Here is a 21,492-nt window from a genome sequence, read left to right as displayed (position 1 = left end):
CGCGCCGCCTACATGATCGCGGGCATGGAGGGCGGATGTACTGGCGATATCCGACGAGAACCCTCCCACGGTCCAATTTAGGCAGATGCCACTGCTCGCGCATTGTGTCCTCCCCGCCCTGTGAAATAATCTTCATGGCCTGTGCGGCCCTCCGCTGCCTTAAATATGACTGGAGGACATCTTTATTCCTTACCACTCTGGCCTTTTGGCTTAGATCAAGTGTAGTATCTGTTCTTTATAGTATAACCACTATAACGCGGGCACCGCCCGCTACATTGGTTTTCTTATTTTTGCCGCCCTTGTCCATCGAGCTCTGCTTGCAACTCGATGGCACGATGACTCCGCCGCTGCACTATAGGCTTATGTTGTCGAGGGATCATTTTTCTTTCCTTTTGCTGTTTATCTATGATGACCATCATTGGATGGGCACTGGGATCAGCAAATGGATTGGATTATATCTACTTGTATTTTTTGTGTATTTGGAATAAATTTTACTGTTTTTCTGATGATAATCAATGTGAAGTTCTTTGTATATAAAATTGAACCTTGAGCTAATGAGTGTTTAGATAGTGTTGTCTGTTGTATGGATGTTAAAGCATGACTAAATGTTCAATTGGCTGATACCTGAAAATACTTTCTATTCTGATGTCACTAGAATTCCCAAAACATTCCTTATGTGCTATACTTAGCCTACAGTCAATCTATCTAATATGTATATACTTACTTACAAGTCCTCTCATCAGCACCCAGCAACATCCACTCTCTATGAACCTACAGCTGACCCTCAACAATGGTATTCATCCTACTCTGCCACCTTATTGTTCCCTGGCCAAATGCTGCCTCAAGTGCCTCCTGCACTGTGTGGACAAACACAAACTCCATGCTGTTTCGCACCTCATCCGGCACGTCGAGCTTTACATCCTTGCGATTCGCCCACGGTAAGATCACTTTCGTGATCTGTGCACGATGTGCACCGAGAACCTAAGAGAGGAACGAGTATGAGTAAGAACGGCGAGATCACGTAAAACCTGCACACCTTCTCCTTGATACCGCCTACTGGCGTAACACGTCCGCGGAGGGTGATCTGTCGCCGTCCGAGTATTGTCAGCGACGAGAAATGCGTGATGCGGCTTCGATTGCTTACCTCGCCAGTCATAGCAATATGAGGAGGCACGCAGGCGCCCGTCAGCAACGACACAAACGCGCAGGTCTGCAGTCCACGTGTGCCTACTCAGTCAGTGCTCATAAAGCACGACGACTGAGAACACGCACCATCGCGATGCCCGCGCTGGGCCCATCTTTCTTCTGAGCGCCTGCCGGGAGATGTAGGTGCACGTCGATCACATTGGGCACTTTGAGTGGGTCCTGCGTCCGCGAGTTCGTGATACCGAGCTCGTATGCGTGAGTCTTGACCCAACTCAGCGCGATTTCACCGCTCTCCTTGATGACCTACCAGACAAGTCAGGATATCGATACCAACAAGGAGACGGATTGGGAATCAACATACCGCGCCCAAGGAGCCGGTCAACAACAACTTTCCACTCCCGGGCACCGCAATGGTCTCGACAGGCATGATCTCACCCTCGCCCATGCCTGTAACGACGAGCCCGTACACGACACCCCGTCTTAGCTCCCTTTCCTGCTCATCCCCGTCCCATCGCGCAATACCGAGAATGGTTTCTAGCTCGTGCACCTCCACCACATTGCGGTAGCCCCCCATCTTACTTGTAGGAATGACCGTCGTCTCGGAGGGCGAGGGCGAGGGCGAGGACTGTGGGGCAGGAAGCGCCGGTACTGGCACCAGACTCTCCGTGTCGATGTGCTCAGCCCACTCGACGGCCTTGAACCGGACGACGCTTCCGATAGCACGCTCAAGACTGCGCACACCGGCCTCGCGTGTGTAATGCGTCACAATGTACAATAGGGCAGGCTCCGTGAGCGTCAGATTCTCCGGTGAGAGGCCGTTCACTTTGAGCTGCTTTGGGAGGAGGAAGCGCCGCGCGATGCTCAGCTTCTCGTCGTATGTATAACCTATCCATGAAAATAGATCAACAAGAGCGGCATGTGAGCAAAGATAAAGGCCTGTGGAGATTACTGACCAGACAACTGGATAATCTCGCACCGGTCCAGAAGAGGAGCGGCCATAGTGTCGAGGGAGTTGGCGGTACAGATGAAAAGAATACGGCTCAAGTCGATCGGCACATTCATGTAATGGTCCTATGGCTCACATTAAGCATTATGAATCGATGGGTATTTAGCCAGTGGCAGGACGCTGCTACGCACATTGAACGCGTGATTTTGCTCAGGATCCAATACCTCTAGCAACGCCGCCGCGGGGTCGCCCTGGAAATTTGAATGTGCAACTTTATCAATCTCGTCCCTGTGAAGTACAGAAATCGGGTCGTTAGCCTCCACACGCGACGGAATTCGAAAAACAGAGGAACAAGACGCACAGTAGCAGAACCGGATCCGCGCGCCCAGCCTTGCGGAGTGCTTGGACGATGAGCCCGGGTCCGCTCGCGACGTATGTGCGTCTGTGCCCTCGAATCTCGCCCTCGTCGCGGACACCACCGAGTGCGATTCGCTGGAACGGCCGATCGAGCGCCTTAGCGATCGACTGTCCGAGCGAGGTCTTGCCCGTGCCTGGAGGCCCAACAAACCTGTCCAAGTCCAAGTTCGAGGGAGCGTACAGGAATCAGTTTTCGCACAACCAAAAGTGTGGCGAGAAAATAGACATACAACAGTATGGGTCCCTTGATACCCCTCCTGACGCGCCGTCGCACGACAGGCTTCAGGGTCAGCTTGGCGTTCACGTCGGGGTCATACCTCACGAGCGCCTTGGCCGCCGCCTCGGCCTTCAGTTGCTCAGGCGTCTTGCTCGCCTCGATGGCGAGCCGCGCCTGCGCTTCTACCTCTGCCTCGCGCGCGCGTTCGGAGGCCTCCTCCTCAGCGGCCTGCATCTCGCGCAGCCGCACGACGGCGAGGTACTCGATGAGCCGCCGCTTGACGCGGTCGAGTCCGAAGTGATCCGCGTCGAGCTGGCGCTGCGCATTCGCCAGGAAGGCTCGGCTCCGGATGGGAGGTTGTACTATAGGTGCATCACCGGTAGGGGATGGGGAAGGAGCTTCGGTGTATGACCAAGGGAGGGACGTGAGCCAGTCGAGCTAAATTGTTTGAGTAGTGAAAAGGGTAAGTATGAGGGGAGAGAATTCATATATTCGAGTGCAATCCGTTAAGAGAGGAACGCATGAACGCACGTAGTTCCTTACGACCCCGTACTCCGCGCTCTGCTGCGGTATCCGCTTCAAACGCCTCCACTCGCCCACACCGACGCGCCTTTCCTCCGATCCGACCTCCATAGCTGATATCTTGCGTTTGACCTCCGCCAGCTCGTCCTCGCCCTCGGCGTCCTGGTCAAGCTCGGACGCAGGGGAATCCTGCCCGGCATGAAGGCTGTTGAGTTCCGCCTGGATGGCTGCAAGCTGCTGCCGAAGGAATAGCTCCTTTTGCTGCTTAGAAAGAGACTCGTCGACGGCAGATGCGATCTTGGTAGACACTTCGGAGATAGAGGCTTGTTTGATGAAGATGGTGGTCGCGCACTTAAGGCGGTCGTTCACGTCCGCAGCGGACAGGAACTCTGTAAGACAGTGGGGGTTAGGATATAACTTGTCAAACAGTATCACAAACAAAGAGGCACATAGAACGAAGTTGCAAGACTCACCAAGCTTATCCTTGTGTTCCGCGTTCACGGCAGCAACTAGGGCATCGGCCATCAGTCCCGCCCGTTGCTCAGGAAGGTCCTCAACCATCTCAGCCGTCTTCTTCCACTGCTCACGCCTTCGTGGCTGCTGTGTGTCGTGAGCCAGGCGTTCGAGGAGGCGCAGCGAGGCCGAGCGGAAGGACGCAAAGGCCTCAGGGGTCGGCAAGTCATCGAGCGCAAACTGTTCCACTTCGAGCATGGGCAGTGGGTCCTGCCGCGTGAACAAAGCGGTGTCCGCCGGCGCCATAAGACGCACCCGCGCCAGGCCATGCAGCGTGAGCAAGTGGGGCTGGGACGTGGACCGCGTTGATGCCGGGTGGGCAAGGCGAATGATGCGCGCAGACACGCCCCATTGATTCAGAGGCGCTGTGGACTTGTTGGGAGAGCCAAACGCGGTGACGGGGATGGCAGCGAGAGTGGGGTGGGTGTCAGCGTTGTCTATGAGCGTGAAGAGTGCTTCAGCGACGGTGAAGGAGATGGGGAATGTGACCCTGGCCGACGGAAGCAGGACGAGCGGGTGAGGAAGTGGGATGATGTGCAGTCTAGAGAACGTTGTCGACGGCGACGACATTGTGTGTGTTCTGCTCGACGGTAGTTGAGTGTGGAGACAGGGGCACTTTACCGGCACGTCGAACGCCCGCCCCAGACGGAAACAAACCCGCGCGATTTATCATATGATCGGGTCTCGGCAACGCAGCATCGCGAAACAAAGAAATACAGAGCACAGGATATAGCTACATGAGTCCTCCACGACCAACGGAACACTGCAACCGATAATATGCTAATGAACAACACAGACGTCGGCCCTCTCAAAAGAAAGTTGAGCTGACCGTGAAGCGTGAAGCTTGAAGAGGCCAACTGCATCGAGCAGAAGACAGAATGAAATGGAAGCGAATAGTGAAAACAAAGCATTCATGTGGGATCGGTAAAAACATATGAGAATCAGAATATGGGCATGCATGACAGGGTCAAACACTAGTACTACTATCAAACGAAAATGACCCAAATAACTCTCCAGTGTCTGCTGTCTACATGAACACCACGTCCCGTATACGACCCCGTCTATCGGACTACTTCCTGCAGGCTACGCCCTGCAACATGTTGGCTACGGATACTACGACTACTACTTATACTATTATGACATGCAGATCGCGATGCGGTGGTGTGCCTCCTTCAGATGGCGATGTGATGAGAGATATAAAAAAAGAATTGCATGCACGCGACGGGTCATAAAAGACATCAAAATGGCCATGGGAAGACGAAATGAACTCAAAAAGAAAAGGCGAAAAGAGAAAGATGGAAGACAACAGTGGAAACAGAAGCGGAGAAGAAAGGAACAGAAGCAAACACATTCAAGAAGCACGAACAGGACATGGAAATATGCTTTGTTTATGCAGTCGCGCGCTTGACCATCTACAACGCAACACCATTGTGAGCAACGGGCCAAAGAGATACCCATAAGATGATACCCAAAAACAACATACCTCACGCGCCCACCGGATCGTCTTCTTCGTCTCGGGCGTGTACCGGCCCTTGGTGCTGAGCGCTGCCCCAAGCCAGTCGACGAGTAAGAACTCCTTCGCCTCGCCGTTCGGGAACGCGTCTGCAATGTCGCCGATCACGCCAAACGCAAGCTTCTCCAGCGCCTCACCCGTCTCGCTGTCTGCAAGCACGGTCTGCACCAGCTCGAGGATGTGTCGTGTGTGTGGCAGCAACAGCCCGACTACCACAAAGAAACCCCGTCAGATAAATCGTGCTGCGCACCACGCAAGGCGTAGTGCTCACCTTTGTCTGTGTTTTTGAGGCCAGTGATAATGCCCGTGTGCGCCTCGAGGATGCCTTCACGCAAGTTGGCAATGTAATCGATGGAATCAAAGTCGAGCTGTGACACAAGCGAATATAGTCAGCTACGACCCTCGAGCGCCCTATGCACCGTATGACTGACTGGGTTCGCCTGCAGTGCGGCAGCCTGTCTAAGCACTGTCATGGCCGTATCAAGGTAAGGCTCAAACTTCGGTCCGATGGCGAGCGCGATGTCGCCGAAGCAAGCCAGTATTGATATCTTCACATTGCGGTTGAGGACCTCGCTCGACAGGTTTTCCAGTAATACGGTTACGAACGCGTCAGCGTACTGCGCGCTCTCGTCTCCGAGCGCACGGGTAATGTCACCAATGATGCCAACGGCAACCGTGCACAGCTGCGTATCCTCGTACGCCTTGAGCGCGGGATAGAGATACGGGAGGAAGGCTTGGCTATAAGGAGAGAACTGTTGCTCGATAGCTATAGGAGAATTGATGAGGCCACACCTGTCATACATTGAGTAAAAATTACGAACCTGCTGCTAGTGAGCCGACAACGAGGAAAGCATCCTCCAAGATCGTCGATGCCTTTCCAGCAGACTGGATGAGCTGTAGAATGAGCGTCATGATGCGGTCTGCCAGCGGTTGGATCCCGTCGTTCAGTTTGCGGATTACGCTCTGCGAATTGCCTGCTAAGTTTGCACTCCTTGCCAAAGAGACGAAGCAAACACGTACGACAGTAACACTGCAGAGGTTGCTTTGAAGATCATTCCAGTTGTTACGGTCGTCCATGCCGAGAATCTGGTTCTGCATGTTCAAGAGGTGTTCCATCCTCTGCAAGATCGTGACGACAGTGTTCTGGATAACAGGAATGACATCGGGAGTCGCCTGCTGGACGAAGGAAGTGATGGCTTCGTATGCGGATGTGCGGAAGTTTGACTCATTGCTGGCCCTGTGTCAAAATTCAGCAAAGTCCAAGGATCAAATGAGAAGACGCCAAGCTCACGTCTCAGTGACGCGCAGAAGCGCCGACACAATGCCCTCAAAGTACGGCGACAGGGGACTACCTGTGATGTTGTCGCTATCGTACAGTTCATAAACACCATCCGCCAAATTCATGAGCGCCCAGCAGGAGTTGGCGATGATCCGGGGGCTGTCTTGCAGACCGTTGACGAGCGCCGATATAAGTGGGTGGAGGTGCACCTCGGGCTTGATCACAGACATGAGCGACTCGCAGATCCGGCCGAGTGTCCAGGCGGTCGTATCTTTCACATGGAGGTTGCTATCGTTCATCATGTCGATGAGAATGGGAAGCGCCTGGTTGACCAGAGGCGTGAGGCCGGAGGGATCAGGGCCCACAAGGATGGACCCGAAAGCCATGACTGCAGCCTCCCGCTGGCGCCAGTCTGGTGACTTGATGTTCCCCTCGATGAATGGGATCACGGCCGGCACAATGTTGTCGTGGACGGCTTGTGCGAGGAAATTGATACAGGTGCCGGCAGCCATGGCCACGTTCCACTCATCTTCATCGGCGTCTTCATCCTGACGAGTGAGTAGCATCAAGAGAACTGGGATGATCTCTGGGAGCGCAATCTTGGCAAAGTACTTCGGCTCCTCAACCTCACCATCAATCAAGCCCTATCATGGATTCAATGTCAGAATCGCGAGATCAGCAGGATGCAGAGGGTCCATAGCGTACCTCTTGCGAGTCTTGGTAGTCAGACTCCATTGTGGCCTCATCCTCTGCCACAGAGGTCCAGAACTCAATCGCCTGCAAGGCGACGGCCTCTTCAGTAGATTTCATGCCCATGACTGTAAGCTGTAAATGACCGTCAGATGGATGCGGTCACAGCCCAGCCCATATCAAATGACGTACCCCGAATAGAGCCCGTTCCATGTAGAATGCCATCTTGTGATAGTACAATGACATGATGCGTACCAAGCACTCGAAAGCGGAGGCCTGGACCTGAACCGATGGATTTTGTGTTGCCTCACAGACAACTTGCATGATATAGTTACGCTCGCCCTACGAAACCGATGTGAGAACGATGAAAATGGCACAAAAGAAATTTGATTACCTCGCGCTCAAAGTTTTCACGAATGAAGACCAAAGAGTTGAACAGCGCCTGGGTGGCCGCCAACTGTACCTCGGGCGAAGGCTCCTCTTTTCTCGCCCCATGGACCACAGCAGTCAAGATCTCGTTGGCACGGACACTCAAGATATCAGGGTCCTGGATGTGGATGAGCGAACGTCTCGGCCAACAAGAGAAAAAGCACGCACTATTGATTCGCAGATGTACCCGATGGAATTGAGCGTGGCGATCCTCAAAGGCGTGTTAGCAGCATTGTTCACAAAGCCGAGCAAGATCTCAATTAGCTCTGGCCATTGCCCTTGTGGCAGCTCCACAGTCGCGATGGCGGCAACGCATTGGGCGGCAACACCGCCGGCCTTTTGAACAGGGGAATGCAGAGTCATCAAGACATCTTGCTTGATCTTAGCCCTCGTATCCGAGTCCAGAGCTAGCCAGCGATTCGAAAAGTCGGTCTGCCGTGTACTCTCCTGCGCGATAGAAAGATATCAAGATGTGAGGCATATAATTATGAATAGCGCGATGCATACCCTGGCACTCAGAGCGTTCTTCAAAGCCAGCCCTGCGGCATTCCTCACAAAATGCGACGAAGCTTCATTGACGAGCTCCGCCGAGAGCATGAGCATGTACGCGGGCTATGATACCAAGGCATCAGGATGTCGATGTTGGGAGCGCCATTTGGGTGGAAAGCTCACGTAGTTTTCTTGTGCTGCGCTCTCCAGCTTGCGTGTAGCATCTTCACGCGTATTGTGGTCTGATGTGATGAAGATTGAGCATTCCTGGCATGTTCAGAGGGCTGAGACGCGAGAAATCGGTGGCGTACCGGCGGATAGGGTATTGGCGAGCAGTTCCCCAGCATTCATGACGGCGATTGTATTGACGGGATGGGTTCGAGCGAGGATGGAGTTGAATGGGGCGTTCTGTGTTGCTTTTCAGGACGTTGGAGACAAAGACTGACCGAGAAAATAAGATGAGAGATGGAGGTGGTTGTCTTGTGGGTGGGTTGAGGGAAGGAAGAATGGCCTGTTAGCCGCGTCGGGTTTTCAAAAGTCACTCCTTTGCAGGTCACTCAATTCTCCTTAAATCATCTCAATTATCGCTTTGGCCTGTCCTTCCTTTCTATTGTCCACGCAGTCGATCCACCCGACCTTTCGACTCCTCAAAATTCACAACAGCCACAGTGCTGCCACCTTTGCCCACGCCTAGTGCCATGGCAGACCGGGTTCGTTCTTCAGTCCCTGCGCAGCACAGTCTGGTATGTTGTTGTTGATTCTCTCTTGTTCAGGGTCGTGGAATGTCTAGAGGTCGAGGTTCTGCAGGACCATCGCGAGGCCGCCACGGTGGCCCACAGGGACCCCAGCCAACAATGGACAAGCCAAAACGCGAGGCTATCCTCGATCTCTCCAAGTACGTGAACGAACGCATCCGTGTCAAGTTCACAGGTGGCAGAGAGGGTGCGTGTTGACGCGTGTGCGCTCCTCCGTCTGCGCTAAATGCGTCATTACAACACAGTAACGGGCGTTTTGAAGGGCTATGATCAACTTCTCAACCTCGTGTTGGATGAGGTAGAAGAGGCCGTCCAAGGTGAGTACACCATTGACTTTTTTCAAGTAAGGCGATGCCAAACGGGGAGGTTTTAGAACCAGAGCCACATGTTCGCACGTTAGGCCTTGCGGTCCTTCGAGGGCCCACAATCACCCTTCTGAGTCCCGTCGACGGACTGGAAGAGATCGCCAATCCATTCATGGTGCATGAATAGTCACGCGTCTTCAAAATCTAGCTCTCCCTAGGACGGGGGCAGACGTAAATATGCTCAGAGACGGCGATGTAATTTACTCATATCGAGATGTATAAGTATCCGCTCGCCTAGATCTTTCTTGCGACACGGCATCATGCGCATAGTATTGCCATTGCACGCGGACATGCGCATCATGCACGGTAATAGTGTAAACTAATCGAAGTACAACGTACTGTGCCGCAACATGAGAGGCAGACTGAAGCCAATCTGGAGGTTCTGCAAGATGATGATGTACCGGTGGTGCAATATGTAAGGCAGGGATATATAAGGTACCTCGAAGCAAAAACAGTAAACCTAGATGAGGATCGTACGCAGAGGCTCACCAATTTCCCCAGTAAAAATCAATACATGCCGTGATTTGTGGAGATCGATAGGCTATTGTTGGCGGTTTGACGGAGAGTCGGGTAGGTGGTAAGGATAGGAGACTTCCTGGAGGCGTACCACGAACGAATTTGAAGTACTATGGTTCATTGGCGGATTGTGACTGGGAATGTACCGAAGTACTGAGCACATTATCTACCGTTTCATCTTTCTCCTTTGCGCTCGTTGCTATCGGGGGTTCCCAGTTCACAGCATTGGGTTCTTCCAACGAGGTTTCCGAATCTTCGATAAGAGATGGTAGGTCATGCGAACACCTGATCATTTCGACCCCATGAGTCGGGGATGACGGGGAAGTGGATAAGGGAGACGTCGATGCATCGTATTGAGAGCTGTCAGAAGAGGGAGCGGGGGACCCGCTGCCTGCCGAAATGGACTGGAAAGGCGACATTGAAGTTGAACGGTGTACTGCTGGAGGATGATCCCCAGGGTAAAATTGTGCCAAGCGGGGTGATCTCGTCCGCGACCTCGATCTTGACACATCATTGAGCGCTGAATGCACAAATTGTACGATGTTCGGAGGTGGTGTTGGAGCGACAATGGTAGCAGTAGAATGTGAATGTGAGTGTGATGGCGGATGGTGGGAATGCGGAAGAGAGAAATGCGTGTGCGAAGTGGGCGTGGCGGTCGGCGAAGGGATGGAGCCTGCTGTTGACGCGTCTTTGGTCACTTCTAGTATGTTTGCACGACGCTTGTTGGTAATCGGTGCGTGAAGAATATGTGGCAAGTCGTAAGTGCCTGGGGACGTCATCGGAAGATCCTGACGCTGAGAAAGCTGATATTGCTGGAACATCGCAGGTGTTGGATATATGGCAGGGCTGCGGGGTATATGATCCTTGGACCGATCTGTTTCGTAAAGTACATGAGGCAGTTGATTCATCGGAGGACTCGCGTCCAAGGGTGAAGGAGGCAGAGGGGTCATGAGTGCTATCGGCAGGAAGGATGGGGGGGTATTGCGACTCGATGACGTCCTCGGAGGGCCAGATGTCGAACGCCTTGGAGAATTCAACCTGGACGACTTGGCATAACGATCAATACGCCTAGAGGCGACAGCAATGGAAGGTCCGGTGCTCGGACCTGGACCTTCTTCAACTCGCACCCATTGTCGACCCCGAGTAGATGGAGACAGTATGTGTTGACGACTACTGCCCGGGTGATTGTCATACACTCCTATGCCAGTGTTAACATACCTGGGGACGGGTGCCAGTGGAGACGATGGAGACATGCGGGGCAAAGACTCAGAAGTGGGAGATGCTGCGGAACTCCCCATGGCATGCGATGTTCTCTCTTCAGACATCGACTGCACGGACCTGACTTCGTCCGCCTCATAATGCTCTTCGTCAGTGAGAATCTCGCTATTGTTCGACGAAGACGCATAGTACGTCTGCTCTCGCGCATCTGTAGAGGATGTCGCTAGAGCCAGCCCCAAACCGAGGCGATTCTCGAAGGACGAATGATCAGCCAAAGGTGCTTCTGGAGGTGGAGGACTTGTCCACTTGCCCCGCTTGGGCGCCATATGTTCTGGCGGTGATGTAGGAGGCCCGGCTGTTGCGTCGGTAGAGGTGGGTCCTGTGGCGCTAAGCTGTGATGGAGACTTCTCGTCTGGAACTGGCATGTGCACCTCGGATGGGCGCATGGGGCTACTGCTCACAGTATATGGCGTTTGGGGTGGAAGAGACGATAGCGGTGATAGCCGTGGGGGCACAAATGTGGTGTTTGCTGACGCGGCAGGCACGAGGGCTTCGACCCTTTCCTCGCACAGCGACGCAATTGCAATGATAGCACGTTCGGGGCGGGTAGCTAGAATCCGCGAAGCTCGCATGAACTCTCCTCGGATCTTCACGGCACTGAGTGAGCGCTTGGACACGTATAAATAGATCGTGAGGACCGACCGTATACAAGCCGTCTTTTGTGACACAACGGGCTACATTGAAGTCGATCTCGAATGGATCCTTCGCATCCATCAGCACCCGACGCCTATAAAAAGTGAGGCGTAGAAACTTACCTCAATACAGAGGCGATTTGGCTCCCGTGAATCTTTGAATCGTGAATGATCATGCTGTTGGGATGTGAGATAAATAGATACAGGTAGCTGGGGCTAGGAGGACGAACGTCATTCTGCCAGCCCTTGCTCTCCTTCTTAATCAGGCCGGCCCTAATCGAAGCCACCCCAGTATTGTACAAGAAATCGCGAGAAAAATATTTGAAGAAATCGATCAACCTTGATCGAGAGAGGTCAGAATTGCAAGTGAGAAACTGCACAAATATGATACTCACAACTGAGCAACACTCTCATTATTCGCAGACTGCCATCTTTGGCGTAGAAGTTCAATATCATCGAAAAACCTGTAATATGATCTTTGAACTCAGGAACTCGAAGTGCGAAGATGACAGAGTTTATACCAAGTATTATGTCCGCCGATATGTGTATCCTCCTGTTCGAACGGTTCGTTATAAAGATGATGAACAAGACAGAAGAGGGCGTACATGTGATATAGGGCGCAGAGGTGGCATTTGTTGTAGATTCGGAAGAACCGGTGGGTTTTTGACGTGAACAAGGAAGTATATCACTAGCAGAACATAACCATATGACGAGAGAGTCCCCTTATAGGGTGAGTTGATCTTCCTGTTGAAGTTGTTGAAAGTCAGTTGGTCTGGCAAACGGTGTACGATAGTATTCCGAACTCACCGCCGCTTGCACCATACTTTTACTACGCCCATCAAACCCATGTTATTTATAGAGATATCAGATCGTAGGAAGACGCGACTCACGGAAAAGAACCAGTGTACGGACGCGCGTAGGGTCGATCATGGCATAACAGTACAGCAATCGTGTATTCTCCAGAGCCAGTCTGTTCTCGAAACCGATATCGCAGGCAATGCCAAGAGGCAGGCCCGGCGAGGGGTCGAGTGATAATTTAACGATTGGTATGCGAGCATGGGAAAGCGTCTTAACGCGGAACTTGGTTTCTGACCATCGTTCGCATTGCGCATCGTAAGTGGCATGCGGCGATTGAGGGTGCAAGATGCTCACCTCGCTCGAGCAAGTCTCCCAGCATAGTTACGAGATCAGCAGCGCTGAGCCGTTCATCCGAATCAATCAAGCAGCAAAGATCCATGTCTGTGTGAATTGAACAATGAGGATGCTACCTGACGTGCAGCGAGCGCTACACACCCGAATTACGGAGGCTGAAGCCATTCGCAGTGCTTCCGAAGGATAGTAAGCGGCTGTCGGGCTCGATCGTACGAATGAGACGCTCCAGCAGCTTGCGGACGTCCTCCTTCACCGAGAGTTCTCCGGTTGTGGGGAGCAACTGAATGACGAAGTCGACGAGGCATTGAGACAATTCTGTGACGAATCGTTGGCGAGAGGCTTGTCTGCGGGGAATGGGTGGGTTGGAGGTGACAAGATGCTGGTGCATGCCTTGCGAGCTGTGCGAACTCTGGGTATAGACGGCCATATGGAGGCTCCGTAGACGAGAACGATGAGCTGGGTGTTGGGACGAGGAACAAGAGAAGGTCCTTGTCGAGAGACTGCGTCGAGGTCACTGCTGGAGTGCACTGATCGCGGCCAACGGAAATCGTCCCGTTATAGCTCCTCTAATTACAAAACCACGCCTCCTAATACGGAAGCCTGCCTTGCAACGTCGTCCTCGCTTAATATCCCTCGCCCACCTGTACGGGGCACTCACTGAACACAACCTGAGACAACGTCTTCTCACCTGGGTCCTGTTCTTCGAGAACCGAGGTTCCTTAAGCATGAATATCACAAATCAAACATGCATTTCTTTGCGTTATTTCCAGGTCTTTTTTTTCTAATTCTACCTATTTTCTGTAACCCCCTCCCCTCGAGTCCATCCAGACGCATATAGAACATGATGTTAGATCCTACTCGCGTTTATCTGCGTGCCAGTTCACTAGAAGACAAGACAATCAAGACAAGGTTTGAGCGATGATGCAAGGAAGACGTACAAAAACGCGGACTCGACACAGGCCTTGACGTCCTGGTAACTGACGACCAACACGCTCTGTTCGTCGCGTGCGACCAACATTATCCGCTCATCGGTTCCGGCATCCAACTGCTCGAAAAGGGAAAAGACATGGACACAATCAGGGCACGGAATCAATCAGCTGGAGGGGTAAAGGCAGCACACCTTATTCAAGCACGCAAGGACATGCGACAAATTGACGACCGGATTTCCGTGTTCGTCGACTTGATGAAAAACATAATCCCGGAAGAGCTTAATGATGTATCGGTCACCGGTCTCTGACCAACGCGCATCGCGGGCGAACCTGAACGTTCGCTGTCAGATTTGTATTGCATGAGCTGAGGCAATTGTGCGTACTCAGGGCGTTCGTTGATAAAACCAAACTTGCACAGCAACCGGACGAGGCGTGCATTCTCGAGCTCGGACATGAGTTCGCCTTCAAGATGGTCTATTCCACTGAAAAAATTGCCGAGGGCGGAGGTAAGTTTACCACATACGAACACAGATGTGGTTGGGCAGCAGTTGGGCTCACTGTTGCAGATCGTCCATCTCCGTCAGAAGCCTAGATCCGATCATATCAAATACTTGGCCGATGTGCTTCTGAGTCAATGGTCGTCAGCTACATGTCTCGTTGGAATCCTGCATGCCTGGGAGCGCAACGTACCTTATGGAGGCCAGGCTTACTTATGCAGAAGAGCGCCAAAACCTTCAGGTCTGCGCTGTATTGCTTGCTGACGATGTCTACTGCTTTTGAAAGGTTACTGACCGCCGCGACATTGTTGCAACACAACGCAAATATGAGCTTTCCGAGCATCGAAAGATCTTCCAGTTGCAATAGCATCATGACAGATGATGCGGCCTGTGAGATGTTGGTGCTGCCACCATTGCTCGGCGTACCAGGAGTAGGAGGCGCCGCAATGGAAGGATTATAAGTGAGGACGTCCGCGAGGCCGCAAGATGCAATCCGAATCCTGAACGCCGGCACGAACGCGTCATGAGTTAGTGTGAAGGATTACGAATGAGATGCACACACCGGTTCTTCCCAGTGACAAGGATTTTCGTGACATCAATCATACGAACAGCAAGTCCCTTGTCATGAACGGCCTTGATTGCGCTTGCGATCTGTATGATGTAACTCCAGATCGTGCGTTCCGGGAGATGTTGCGAGGCAGCGGTCAAACGCCCGTTCTGAAAGATCGGGGCCTTAGGCTTGATATGAGCATCGTAGAGTGTGAGCGCATTAGGGTGGTATGCGTATGCCACGACGAGAGCTAAGCCAGTTTAGTACAAACGAAGATACAACGTGAAGGGACGATTCCATACAGCTATCACCGAAGGAACGCGTCGTGAAGGCTTCATGAACAGTGACAATATTAGGATGACCTATGCGAGACCATTGCTCGATGGCCGTAAACGCTGCCTGATGTGTAAGGCGGTAACCTTTATGTCCCATCATGAATACTGAACAATCGAAAGAATCTGGTGTTCCACGCACTCTCAATGCGTCTCAAGACATACCCCCTATCGTCTTTGCCGGTCGCACGATATACCGTGCTGTACCATGATCCAAACTTTCGTCGTTCCCCAGTGGTGCTTTCGAGAGGGACAAGAGTATGGTAACCTTGCAATTCTTCTGGAAGGTTGAGCCCCGGAGCGGGCGCGGTGCGAAAAGTTTCCGAGCGCTGTTGGAGATCAGTGCGAAGAGAAGGAGAAATGAAATATGAAGATGGTAGAGACGGCGGGGGGATGGAGTAGAGATGATAGTTGAGCTGTGATGGTCCGAGAATTAGAAGGTAGGAGGAAAAGGAAGGGCTATAGCATACAGGGGCACGCATGAAGGTCGCTTGAGAGGGGTAGTAATCCATGACATGGCCGACTTCATACTCAGGGGGCAGCATCATTTGCGCTTGGGAGTCATGGTCGTCGAAGCTCTTCAATTCAAACTGTACACAGTCAAGACCGTGTTGAACCTCCCGCTACGGATGAGAGCGAGACATACATTTTGCATTTGAGATGCGAGCTCGTCAACAGATAGGCCTTGACCATCGCCACTGTCATAATAAAAGCTCGGATCGAGTTGTGTGTACGCTTCATAGTCAATCGTAGGGTTAGATGATTTGGACCTGAGGTCGATGAGTGATAAGATTCAAAGTGCAGGAAAGGGTAATTGCTTACGCGGTCAATGGACTCTGGGCCTGCGCGTAGGTTGGAGTTGGAGAAGTTGGAGGGATTGAAGAGGCTCTGGGCACGAATACAGGAGCATTGACAGCCTGGGACAACTTTCCACTGGAAGGCGTCTGCGGTTGCGATCTACAAGGATATCAACATACGAGAGCCCAGAGCCCAGAGAGCTTCTTACGGAGGTGCGGGCGGTGGCGTAGCCGTACGCTGCGAGAACTTAAGAACGGGTGGGAGATATATTTGGCAACACATACCGACGGATGGTAATAGATACAGCCTTTATCTTGGAACTTACAGGATCTTGCGCACTATTCGAGTCTCATTCGCGAGAAGATATCAAGGGATACATACCCGTATATGAGAATATTCCTACACTGGCGTTGGGTCGAATCTAAACGTGGGCGTGAGCAGCGCGGCACGGAGGAGGGAGAGATCACCGACCCTTTTTGGAGGCTGACCTGGTCTGGTCGTCTTGCTCTGTGGGGGCAACGATCTTGACGGCGGCATTAGCTGAGTAGGGTTTATAGAAGAATGCCGACATGATGTGGCCGTCGGAGAGCGTCGCGTTGCCTGCAGCGGCGGCAGCTGGCAGGACTTTGGAGTCAACCTTGCGCCTACTCCTCCATCCATCTTATACATCCGCACAAACACACACAAATACCCGCCCACTTGGCTTACCACAGCCGACTCAGGCTCGCCACCGCCGACACAGCTACCGTTCCCTTGTACTCTACTCACCATGTCCATCCTCGCTCGGGATACCGCAGCCTTCAAATCTACCCTCCAAGGCGTCGACACAAAATCGTGGCACTCCGCTGGTCCGTCCTCCCAGACCGCGCCTGCGGACCAGGATCACACTGGGAAGAAGAGGAAACGGCCCAAGTCAAGCATGTCTTGTCTTCATGACTTCCTTGTGATCAAGGTTCATTGACACTGTCGGGAAAAGATATCGTATACTCCCAACCAGCGGATACTGGGACGGGGACGAACGTGAACACTCAATTGCTGTATGCAGTCAACCATCTGAAAGTGCGCTCACATCGCCTTCGTCGAGTGTATGGTACGCTCATGACGGTGTTTATCGTCATGTAGTCTGTCAATGGACCCATGCGATTGCAAGACATAGCCATTGTCACGAATACTCCCTTGGACGTGGACCAAGTTCTTCTTGAGAAATTCAAGTCTCACGAGCGTGTCGAGTTTGACCCTAAGACGAACCTCTATTCCTTCCGTGTGCGTCCTTTTCATCTCCATGCTCTTCACTGACCTTACCTATATTGACCTACATGTAGCACGACTTCAACTTCCGAAACAAAGCTGCCCTTCTGACCGAGATTCAACGGGCCACCCGACGCGGCGGGGGTCTTTCCGTTCGATCACTAAAAGAGTCATGGAAGGAAGCGCCATCGGCTATCGAGGAGCTTGAGAATGAGGGGGAAGTGTTCGTGACAAGGACATTGAAGGATGGACAGATGCGGATGGTGTTCTGGAACGAGGTCAAGGCAGAGAAGGCGCTTAGCGGAGAAGATGCGCCTGTTCAGCCAAAGGGGGCGGATGGCAATGGGACTGGCCTTGCTGTGGAAAAGGGTGAGCTATCTAACGCTGCCATGACGGTACCAGAACTGAACCCGAGCAAAGAATTCTACGACCTCTGGCATTCACTGAAAGTGCCGAACGAGGTTGACCTCCTGAAGCAACTTCAAAATGGTATAAGCCTATCATCCTGTCCCTCTTTTCGTTTCGCAATATATCGTTCGCTGAACGCTATTATCTATTCATCTGTAGAGGGCTTGCAAGCCACAGCAGCCGAGGCACCTGTGGCCAAGGGACCAATGGGCAAGAAGAAGGGACGGAAGTCTGGGCCAAGACAAAGACCAGTTCGGTTGACAAATACCCATTTGAAAGGACAAATCGACTTAAGCAGGGACTATGTTGCTGCTGGCAAGTAATTCACGACGTCGACTGTCCGGCTTTGGAGCTGTTCATACTGTACATCCGTGAACGGCACTGCCTGTGAATGTAGATTATGCAGCGATGTATGATTTTCATAGGCACCGTGTCTTAATATCAGTTGATGGACTCTATGTTGCCTTTGTGCAGTTTGAGAGCACCGCTCATTCCCTATTCGGTTTACTTGCGTGATATCAAGTACACTTAAAGTTACCTGTTCTCAACATTGCAATGCCAACATCAAAGTCTCTGGCTGAGAAATACGGTTCGAAGTCTGTTGACGATAATTCCCACGAAAGGCGTCCATTTCGCAAGATCTATCGCCTGTCTTCATTTTTGCATCTCGACGACAATGCGACATGCTCTTTGCACGGCCTTTCTTTCCTCTAGTGAGTAATAATGAAAATGACATTGACGAAACTCGTTGAAACTGGCAAACTGCGCTGTTCGGGCCGCGAATCACGATGCCTATACTATAAGGGGGTATATTGTACAGTTTTGCTGATGTCTGGCACATTCTGTCGCTGGCTTTGCCACTTGTTATCGCAACCGAACTTCGTAAACGCTGCCCTCTCGGATCACCTGTCTGCGCTTTAACGGTTATATGGACGAGCATATCATGCGACACAAAGAAGGGAGGTTGTTCTAAACTCATCGCCGGCAGCATCGAATGACGTACTGTCCACAGGTAAGTGAATGTACTCGGCTCCGCTGCTTTAAACGTTCTCATGGGAAGTATTCCTTACAGAGTACAAGACCTCGTCATAGGACCTGTCATGCGCCTTCGACGAGCTCTCGTGAAATCTCAGACCGATAAGCGTTTTTAAATAGGCCATCATAAGGACTTGAGTGGGGGTCGCTCATATACCGAGTCCATGCACCAGATTTGTCGACTAGGCTGTTCACACGATGCCGTTTCGTCTCGTGTTTCTGATCCTCACCAATCTCTTGCTTGTTGGATATGTTAAAGCGCTCTGGCCCCTCCCACAACATATGCAGACTGGGGCAACGGCTCTACGATTGGCTAGCGGGTTTGAAATCGACATCTCCTTGTCAACCATCCCGGACGACCTCGATGATGCTATTGCTCGCACACGATCGTTTCTGTGGAATGACAAGCTAGAACGCTTGGTGGTCGGAAGGGGAGCATTCGACAACGAGTCCATCTTCCAAGCGAAGACTCTTCGATCTTTAACCTTGACATTGATAGGTAACGAGCCTATCAGGAGCATATTTGACGAGTCAATCCTGCCTTTGGATGAGCGCAATGAGTCTTATACTCTGCAAATTCCTGACGATGGAACGGGGGCATCTTTGATAGCCAACTCGAGTCTCGGATTGTTCAGAGGGTTGACCACATTCACGCAGCTTTGGTATTACTATGGTGGACACGTATACGTGTTGGAAGCGCCGATCCACATTGACGACTCGCCCCTTTTCGTATGTGTCCCATCATATCTTAACCGAGTCAATCAACAACCACTAAAGACACTTGTTCAGCCGTACCGCGGGTTGATGCTTGATACTTGTAGGAACTTGTACGCGATGCCGGTACTACTTTTTGTCAACGGCTGATGCGCCGGGAAAGCTTTCCTGTGGACGACATTAAGCGTACCCTAGATGCTATGAGCTGGGTAAAAGTAAACATTACACCACCCAAACAAGGTGAATATGCTCACGATAACACCAGATGAGCATCTTCCACTGGCATGTGGTCGACAGCCAAAGCTTTCCGCTTCAAGTCCCAGGATTTGAGGAGGTATCAGAGAAAGGCGCCTATTCTTCGAATTATGTCTATTCACCCAATGATGTACAAGAGGTCGTGTCATATGCTGGAACGGTAAGTCCCGGCACGCTTGGCCAAAAAATCGTTAGTTCCTAACGTTCTATCTACAATCTCAGCGTGGTATTGACGTCGTAGTTGTAACCATGTTTTCTGCCGTGCAACATGCTTTCGGATTGAATCATCTCGTTAGGAAATCGACACCCCTGGCCACACTGCCATCATTTCACAGTCCCACCCCGAACACGTTGCCTGTCCTGAGTCCACACCGTGGTCAGAATATGCCAGCGGTATGTCAAGTCCATTGTCGTTCAGTATTGTGCTGAGAAATATAAATACCTAGAGCCGCCGGCGGGACAACTTCGCCTCACGCCATTGACAACGAACTTCACAGCTTCTATGTTGTCTGCCATTGCCAAACTGTTTCCATCCTCTATGTTTAGCGCCGGTGGGGATGAAGTGAATGCGAACTGTTACGCGCAGGACCCAGTGATGCAACAATATTTGAATTCCACCGGACAGAATCTCGATGACGCGTTGAACGCTTTCGTTCAAAAAACTCAGGCTGTTCTCATCAAGGAGGGAAAGACTCCTCTGATCTCAGAAGGTGGAGCTTCAATTATCCTTCTCACCCAATCATCATTTAATTTCTTGGCTAGAAATGATTCTCATGAACAACCTATCCGTATCCAATGAAACGATTGTATTGTACGTGAAACCTTAGTCCTGTTCTCTCGTGGAAGATAATGATCGCCTTCTGGATCATATAGAGTGTGGATGTCGTCCGATCATGTTCCGGCTGTCACCCAGAAAGGATTCAGGGTGATATATGCGGCCTCAGACTACGTATTTCTCGTACGTGCATCTTATTAGATACTGATGCAATGAGCGGGCTGACTCGGAAATAGGACTGTGGTGCAGGCGCTTGGGTTGGAGATGATGTTAATGGGTACATGATAAAATAGAAATCTGCATAATTTATCGCTAAACGCCGTATAATGCAACAGGAATAGTTGGTGTGACCCGTTCAAGTCCTGGCAGAAGGTCGGTGTCGATATCTAAAATATCTCAGCCTTTGGCTTCTAGCAATACCTTCCTAGACGTACTCCGTTGATCCCCTCGCCAACCTCACAAAGGAGGAAAGCCAACTGATCGTTGGAGGTTTGACAGATTTTTGCATGCTTTGTCACATACACTCATGCACCTCGTACTCATAGGGCAGCATCTACTATGGACCGAGCAGTCATCGCCATCGAATCTTGACCCCATAACCTGGCCCCGTGCCGCGTCTGCAGCAGAGGTGTTTTGGACAGGGCCTGGCGGGAATGTCAGCACTGCATTGCCAAGACTGCACGACGTTGCGTATAGATTTGTGCAACGAGGAGTGAGAGCGATCCCCCTACAACCCCAGTGGTGCGCATTGAGGCCAGGAGCTTGTGATCTCGATGCATGAACATTGTGCCTAGACCTATCAGGTGTGTAATAACTGCAGCATCTAAAAAGAACTCGATATATACTCGCTTCATCTCAAACATTCGCAAGGAATGGCATTTTATTCGTATCTTTCCCGGCGCGGCCATTCATTTAAGCACATGGCGCTCGATAATACTTGTACTTTCTAATGTACTTTTGGACATCCAATAGGCTCAAAGCTCCAGGTTTGGCTACTCAGCGCGACATGAAGAATACAACTTCTTCAGCTGTTCAATTGATCTTGCGCAGGCTGGGTTACAATGTCACAAAGCGTACAACACAAAGCAGACA

The 21,492-nt window shown here is 51.7% G+C and overlaps 7 protein-coding genes across 7 annotated transcripts; 3 read left to right on the top strand and 4 right to left on the bottom strand.

Annotated features, from left to right (window-relative positions):
* Positions 1 to 654: 654 nt before the first annotated feature.
* Positions 655 to 4,366, bottom strand: HETIRDRAFT_440860 (LON domain serine protease S16). Its single transcript, XM_009550144.1, has 13 exons — positions 3,722 to 4,366; positions 3,258 to 3,637; positions 2,740 to 3,164; positions 2,454 to 2,660; positions 2,284 to 2,380; positions 2,100 to 2,217; positions 1,802 to 2,031; positions 1,508 to 1,720; positions 1,273 to 1,449; positions 1,145 to 1,210; positions 1,037 to 1,084; positions 729 to 981; positions 655 to 671 (listed from the first exon to the last, which is right to left on the bottom strand). The coding sequence occupies exons 1-12, from the start codon at positions 4,329 to 4,331 to the stop codon at positions 772 to 774; spliced, it is 2,781 nt and encodes a 926-aa protein (XP_009548439.1). The 5' UTR covers positions 4,332 to 4,366; the 3' UTR covers positions 655 to 671; positions 729 to 771.
* Positions 4,367 to 4,463: 97 nt separating this feature from the next.
* On the bottom strand, positions 4,464 to 8,591 carry HETIRDRAFT_459766 (uncharacterized protein). The gene is made up of 14 exons (XM_009550143.1): positions 8,473 to 8,591; positions 8,345 to 8,403; positions 8,180 to 8,284; positions 7,841 to 8,119; positions 7,638 to 7,790; positions 7,436 to 7,585; positions 7,259 to 7,378; positions 6,566 to 7,197; positions 6,295 to 6,511; positions 6,096 to 6,237; positions 5,706 to 6,040; positions 5,546 to 5,642; positions 5,245 to 5,483; positions 4,464 to 5,173 (listed from the first exon to the last, which is right to left on the bottom strand). Exons 1-14 carry the CDS (start codon positions 8,510 to 8,512, stop codon positions 5,150 to 5,152), a joined length of 2,592 nt encoding a protein of 863 aa, XP_009548438.1. The 5' UTR covers positions 8,513 to 8,591; the 3' UTR covers positions 4,464 to 5,149.
* Positions 8,592 to 9,015: 424 nt separating this feature from the next.
* On the top strand, positions 9,016 to 9,408 carry HETIRDRAFT_322599 (uncharacterized protein; the record flags this gene model as incomplete). The annotated part of the gene is made up of 3 exons (XM_009550142.1): positions 9,016 to 9,103; positions 9,162 to 9,237; positions 9,261 to 9,408. The coding sequence occupies 3 exons, from the start codon at positions 9,016 to 9,018 to the stop codon at positions 9,406 to 9,408; spliced, it is 312 nt and encodes a 103-aa protein (XP_009548437.1).
* A 165-nt stretch (positions 9,409 to 9,573) lies between these two features.
* On the bottom strand, positions 9,574 to 13,286 carry HETIRDRAFT_477537 (uncharacterized protein; the record flags this gene model as incomplete). Its single annotated transcript, XM_009550141.1, has 11 exons — positions 9,574 to 11,662; positions 11,718 to 11,777; positions 11,831 to 11,884; positions 11,938 to 12,046; positions 12,103 to 12,171; positions 12,229 to 12,260; positions 12,313 to 12,451; positions 12,515 to 12,536; positions 12,598 to 12,795; positions 12,860 to 12,946; positions 13,001 to 13,286. The coding sequence occupies 11 exons, from the start codon at positions 13,284 to 13,286 to the stop codon at positions 9,908 to 9,910; spliced, it is 2,811 nt and encodes a 936-aa protein (XP_009548436.1). The 3' UTR covers positions 9,574 to 9,907.
* A 300-nt stretch (positions 13,287 to 13,586) lies between these two features.
* Positions 13,587 to 15,715, bottom strand: HETIRDRAFT_435179 (uncharacterized protein; the record flags this gene model as incomplete). The annotated part of the gene is made up of 10 exons (XM_009550140.1): positions 13,587 to 13,742; positions 13,798 to 13,904; positions 13,980 to 14,118; positions 14,172 to 14,270; positions 14,347 to 14,411; positions 14,479 to 14,785; positions 14,848 to 15,085; positions 15,138 to 15,254; positions 15,310 to 15,496; positions 15,638 to 15,715. The coding sequence occupies 10 exons, from the start codon at positions 15,713 to 15,715 to the stop codon at positions 13,724 to 13,726; spliced, it is 1,356 nt and encodes a 451-aa protein (XP_009548435.1). The 3' UTR covers positions 13,587 to 13,723.
* Positions 15,716 to 16,734: 1,019 nt separating this feature from the next.
* On the top strand, positions 16,735 to 18,078 carry HETIRDRAFT_386443 (uncharacterized protein; the record flags this gene model as incomplete). Its single annotated transcript, XM_009550139.1, has 6 exons — positions 16,735 to 16,891; positions 16,942 to 17,024; positions 17,088 to 17,228; positions 17,288 to 17,491; positions 17,588 to 17,702; positions 17,781 to 18,078. 6 exons carry the CDS (start codon positions 16,735 to 16,737, stop codon positions 17,942 to 17,944), a joined length of 864 nt encoding a protein of 287 aa, XP_009548434.1. The 3' UTR covers positions 17,945 to 18,078.
* A 772-nt stretch (positions 18,079 to 18,850) lies between these two features.
* HETIRDRAFT_151266 (glycoside hydrolase family 20 protein) lies at positions 18,851 to 21,398 on the top strand. The gene is made up of 14 exons (XM_009550138.1): positions 18,851 to 19,385; positions 19,446 to 19,483; positions 19,534 to 19,585; positions 19,636 to 19,785; positions 19,848 to 19,868; positions 19,922 to 20,018; positions 20,072 to 20,335; positions 20,388 to 20,436; positions 20,499 to 20,583; positions 20,637 to 20,677; positions 20,736 to 20,772; positions 20,829 to 20,889; positions 20,946 to 21,203; positions 21,271 to 21,398. Exons 1-13 carry the CDS (start codon positions 18,855 to 18,857, stop codon positions 21,179 to 21,181), a joined length of 1,662 nt encoding a protein of 553 aa, XP_009548433.1. The 5' UTR covers positions 18,851 to 18,854; the 3' UTR covers positions 21,182 to 21,203; positions 21,271 to 21,398.
* Positions 21,399 to 21,492: the final 94 nt, after the last annotated feature.

This window comes from Heterobasidion irregulare (genome assembly GCF_000320585.1).
Source record: "Heterobasidion irregulare TC 32-1 unplaced genomic scaffold scaffold_07, whole genome shotgun sequence".
Lineage (NCBI taxonomy): Eukaryota > Fungi > Basidiomycota > Agaricomycetes > Russulales > Bondarzewiaceae > Heterobasidion > Heterobasidion irregulare.
Note: the sequence above shows the minus strand (reverse complement) of the source record. Positions and strands in the feature narration are given on the sequence as shown.